The sequence below is a fragment of the Nicotiana attenuata genome, unplaced genomic scaffold (assembly GCF_001879085.1).
Source record: "Nicotiana attenuata strain UT unplaced genomic scaffold, NIATTr2, whole genome shotgun sequence".
NCBI lineage: Eukaryota > Viridiplantae > Streptophyta > Magnoliopsida > Solanales > Solanaceae > Nicotiana > Nicotiana attenuata.
Genome location: NW_017671804.1, coordinates 75,653 through 81,442, shown reverse-complemented (window position 1 = coordinate 81,442; position 5,790 = coordinate 75,653). Strand labels below are relative to the sequence as shown.

Genomic DNA, 5,790 nt, shown 5'->3' with positions numbered 1-5,790 from the left:
TTAACCCCTAGCACTAGCCCCAATATGGCCATTGAAATCTCCGCCAATGAACAACTTCTCTGTTTGCGGGATACTACGTACCATCTTGTCCAAATCCTCCCAGAATTGCTTCTTGACCTCCTGGTCCAAACCTACCTGAGGAGCGTATGCACTAATCACGTGTATAGTAAACCCACCAACTACAGGCTTAATACTCATCAACCTATCATTTGCCCTCCTAACCTCAATCACGAGCTCCCTGAGGTCCCTGTCAACTAAAATACCTACCCCATCCTTACCCCCAGCGCTTCCTGAGTACCATAGTTTAAACCCATCTACATCCCGTGCCCAAATACCCTTCCCTCTAGTCTCCTGAACACACGCTATGTTGATCTTCCTCTTCTGAAGAATCTTACCTAACTCTATAGACTTCCCTGTCAACGTCCCAATGTTCCAAGACCCAACTCGCAGCCTAGAGGGTTTCTTACCCCCTTCCCACCCCTGGACCCCACCCCAGCCCCACCCGAGGACATGAACTTACTCTCACATCGTTCACTACTGCCACTATAAGCAAAAGATATTAGGTAAACACTACCCCTAAGAACAAGTAATAGGAACGAAGGAGTACAAGCTAGGAACCAAAGATCCAAAAATAACTCAAAGGCGCTACTACCAGAACAGTAACACGAGCAGGCACTAGAACAGTGAATATACCACGTTTAAGAAATTACCCATATGCAAACAAAGAATTAAAAGGGATAGATGACACCTTAAGCTTAAAACACTAGTAAAAAGATAGAAAAAAAAAAGCAAATGCTGTCTACCAAAACAATCAATCCTACTAGGGTTTACCGGCAAGGCAACCAAAACTAATAGATGTGTACGCAAACAAAAATTGCCGCCAAGGCAACAGTAAATAGATGTGCGCAAATGCAATTCAAGAAATATGGAACCTGAATTACAGTCGGAATGTCCGGACACGCTTCCCAATTTGCTGAATGCTGCTGCCTCCCGAACCCGTGTGCTCCGGCAAGAAAATCTCAATAATAAACTTCTTGCTTCACTCCCTTCTTTTCAAAATCTTGTGAGACCGATAGGGTGGGTGGTGGAGATATACGGCGGTGATCGGCGGTGAGAGATTGGCGAGAAAGAGATTGGTGGAGATCCCTTATAGCGATGGAGAAAGATAAACGACGGCTGATCGTGATAGGAACAAGAACTGAAGATGAACCTTCTTTTACGACTTCCGTAATCAACAACCAGAAAAAGCAATCAATCGATTATGCAACAGTTGATTGATTATGCCTTGAGAAATCCAAATCTGGAAATTATGAAAGACCGTACAAAACAGATAAAGCTTGGCTGAAAAGAGATGTTGGGATTTGCGGGCGGCGCGGGAGTAAATTCAAGAATAACCAAAATTTAAATCCAGAATATCTTTTTGCCTCATCCTAATTTAATTGAATATGAAATTTAAAAATATAATAAAACTTTTTAATGTTGTGATCTTAATATAAAAATGTACATAATATACCAAAAATAACTTTTAAATTTCTTGTGGTTTAAGTATGCATGTGATGTCGTGAAGCGTAAATGAGTACATTGAAATTAAAAACTTACTAAATGTAGCCAAAATTTCACGGTATAACCAGTTTTCGGACTGGTCAATCAAAAATAGCCAGCGTTTACCAAGTCAATGAAAAATAGCCACCGTTTTGCTGCAATAGAGACCGGTCCAGCATAATATACTGGAGTTCGGTGCACTTGTGTATGAACTCCAGCATATTATGCTGGACCGGTATACTTTGCTGGCTCCAGTATAATATACTGGAGACTGGAGCACTGGTGCTCCAAACTCCAGTATATTATACTGGACCATTATACTTGTTGGAACTCCAGTATATTATGCTGGAGTTCTATTGTATTTATGCTGGAACTCCATCATATTATGCTGAAGTTCCAGCATACTATCCTGGAACTCTAGTATAATATGCTGGAGTTCAAGTATACTTATGCTGGAACTCCAGCATAATATACTAGAGTATTTTCTGGATTTTGAACAGTGTTTTCGCTCAGATTTATCTTTACATAAAAAGTGGCTAAATTTCGATTACTTAAAATTGGATTATTTTTGAACGACCAGCTGTAAATCTAGCTATTTTTAAAAATCACCCCTAAATGTAAGGAGACTGTTATAAATATCGTTATTTATTTATGTCCATTAATTATAGAATTATTTGGAGAGCAAGCTAAACACTTAGAGGCCAGTGTAACTATAGGAACTAGCCTAGTTATTATGAGACTATCTTGTTAGGATCAAGCTACAAGTTTATTTCTTCGTATAAATAGGAGGTTCCCTTACCATTTATATGAGATCAAGAAAGTTTATATAATGATCCGACTGATCGTTTTGAATACTAGCTTCTGTTTATGTGTTCTGAACCTTTTCATAGCTCTATTTGATAATTTAAAATAATTTAGTTACCCCAGATTCGTAGTATTGTATATTCCTGTTTCAAAAGCACGGTATTTACCATTTTATTCATTTTACGCATTTTGGTAATGGTAAAGTGTCGTAACAGCTAATATGAATTGTTGTTTCACGTTTTACTCACTGCAGGAAAAATATTACAGTGAGGGTGTTTGGCTAAGCTTATAAGCTGGTTAAACTGGCTTATAAGCACTTTTTGGCTTATCTACGTGTTTGGTAAAATTAAAAGTGCTTATAAGTCAAAAATAAGCCAAAAGTCATAAGTTGATCTCCCCCAACTTATCAAATTTCAGCTTATAAGCACTTTAAGTTTGACCAAAATATTTACTATTTTATCCGTAAAATACTTCTTTTTAAAACAAAACTCGCATAGTATTAATTTCAGCACTTTTATCCAAACACGTAACTGCTTATTTTTTAAATCAGCTTCAGCACTTAAAATTGCTTTTCAGCACTTAATACTTATCAGCTACTCTACATCAGTTAAGCCAAACGGGCTCAGTATATTTTTAATTAATATAAGAATGAGCGTTTCCAATAATACTTTTTTAGTTTTTTAAAGCGAAATTCTTTTTTTTTTCTTTTTCTCTTTTTCCCTTTCCATTTTCCAATACAGGGAAAAGGAAAAGACCCTTTCATTTTGGGAGTCAGGAACCAAAGTGTGATTTTTTAGACTCGAAACACAAAGTGAAAAAAATAATTGATGACCATTTTAAGGATAGCGCATGGAGTGCATTGCATGCGCTATACCTTAACGGTATGTTTGTCCGTTAAGGTATAGCGCATGCAATCCATGCGCTATACTTCTTAATTGACTGACCCACAATAATTGGAGGGTAGAGAGCAAAGCTTTACTTTCATATATATATATATATATATATATATATATATATATATATATATATATATATATATATATATATATATATATATAAAATTAATGCGCTATACACTCCAATTATTGTACCTCTCACACAACTTTTTTGCTTATTAAGGAGCTTCATTATTTCTTCAAAAATCCATTCCGAATTATTCAGCCTTCCGCATTATTTTTATTTTCCTTTACTCATTCTGAAATATTTTTTTACTTAACGTTTTCTGCATTTTGCCATAATACCTGAAGAGCGAAAAATTAAGATTGCATTATATTGGGGAGGGGGGAGGGGTGAGGTTGTCGTGGAGAGTAACTCAGTATATTATAGTTGTTCTCCATAGTGTATTATTAAGTTGCCACTTACATTGGAGTACGATTGATTGGTGTCATTGATATGTAAAAGAATGAGTGCGAGGAAATGTTCGGTTAATATTAAAGTAACCGGAAGATATTGATATTCTCTTACTCCGCAAGGGGTTGCTTGTTATGCTAAGTTTAACATCGAAAACGATGAAACTCTGAAAGATTTTTTGAGGACTTCGGATGAACATCGGGTACTTCTTGCGATAAAAATGCTGGAAATGTATGCCAAGTCTGAAGACGTTCGCAATATTGAGGTTCCGCAAAATAGGGATAACCCTCAATCATCGAGTGGTGTTTTTGGAGAAGTTTTATCCGAACAAGTTCTGTTTGGAAGAGTTTGGGCAGATCTAAACTTATCTCCACGGGCTAATGAGAACGAGGACATAATTTCTCCCAAATTTACATAATTCACACGCCGAGTGGTGAATTTCAATTTTTCTTTGTCTTACTATGTTTTTTGTGTATCATATTCGTACTAACACTCATATATTTTGTAACGACTAGGCCGGTTGTTTTGGGAGTATTAGCCCCGACCCCTATTTACTGCTTCCTCTATTTTATTTTATGCGTATGTGACTTGTAGGGAAGATTTGCTTTTGGTTTCTGAGTGAAATGGGATACTTAGTCCCTAAAATGGAAGCTTAAGTTCTAGGAATATGATCTTAGTTGGAATTGTGTGATGACTCCCAAATGGTGTTTCGTCAGTTCCGTTAGCTCCGTTAGGTGATTTTGGGCTTAGGAGCGTATTCGGATTATGAGTTGGAAGTCCGTAGTTGAATTAGACTTGAAATAGCTAAAGTTGAATTGTTGGGAAGTTTGACTAGGAGTGGACTTTTTGATATTGGGGTCGGATTCTAATTCCGAAAGTTGGAGTAGGTCCATAATGTCAAATTTGACTTGTGTACAAAATTTGGGGTCAATCGGGCGTGATTTTATAGGTTTCGGTATCGGTTGTAGAAGTTTGAAGTTTCAAAGTTCATTAAGATTGAATTGGGGTGCGATTCGTGTTTTAGCATTGTTTGATGTGATTTGAAGGCTCGACTAAGTTTTTATGATGATTTGGGACTTATTGGTAGTTTTGGTTGAGGTCCCAGGGGCTTCGGGTGAGTTTCGGGTGGTTAACGGATCAATTTGGACGTAGTGTTATAGCTGAAGCTTCAGAATTTGCTGGTGTCTGGTTTCCTTCTACGCGTTCGCGAAGGTTCTCTCGCATTCGCGTAGAGGAGTTTGAGTGCTGCTAGATATTTGCCTTCGCGAAGCAGTGAAGTCTTAGGTCTACGCATTCGCGATAGGGACCTCACGTTCGCGTAGAGGAGCTGGTCTGATGGGTCACCAGGCTTTTAGCCTATATGATCGCGTGGTGGATCACGCGTTCGTGAAAGGTTAGGAAGGCAAAGCTCCACGATCACACATCACGTAAGAGGGAATTTTGGTCAGTTGATTTTGTGCTTCGCGGACGCGAGGCATATTCCGCGTTCGCGAAGAAGAAAAGACCTAGGCAGACTTAAAAGTTCAAAATCGAGGGTTTTAATCTCATTTTCGCTCTAAGATCTAGAGAGCTCGGATTGAGGCAAAAATTTAAGGGTTTTTTAGAGGAAACAATTGTATAATGATTCTTGACTCGTGTTTGGTTATATTCCACTAATCTATCATTAATTTCATTATTTAATTAAAATTTTGGGTTGAGAAATTTGGGAAAAAATGGAAAGTTCTTCAACCAAATTTTAGGGTTTTGATTGAGATTTTGATATCGGATTTTGAGTAATTTTGGTATGAGTGAACTCGTGGTTGAATGGGTGTTCATATTTTGTGTCTTTTACCCGATTCCGAGACGTGGGCCCGTGTCGACTTTTTGGGGCGATTTTCTAATTTCTTGTTAAAGTCTTGGTTACATTAATTAGATTGGTTTCTTATAGTTATGTTTATATATGTAATTGCTTTTGGCTAGATTTGGGCCGTTTGGAGTCGGAAAGTCGAGGAAAAGGCATTCTTATTGACTAATTGAGCTTGGTTCGAGGTAAGTGGCTTGCCTAACCTTGTGGGGCGGGGAGGGGGGGGGAGGGAAATCCCCTTTGGATTTGGT

General features: G+C 37.9%; 1 protein-coding gene across 1 annotated transcript; it reads right to left on the bottom strand.

Moving 5' to 3' along the window:
- LOC109210321 (craniofacial development protein 2-like) lies at positions 1–714 on the bottom strand. The gene is made up of 2 exons (XM_019373721.1): positions 711–714; positions 1–413 (listed from the first exon to the last, which is right to left on the bottom strand). The coding sequence occupies exons 1-2, from the start codon at positions 712–714 to the stop codon at positions 1–3; spliced, it is 417 nt and encodes a 138-aa protein (XP_019229266.1).
- Positions 715–5,790: the final 5,076 nt, after the last annotated feature.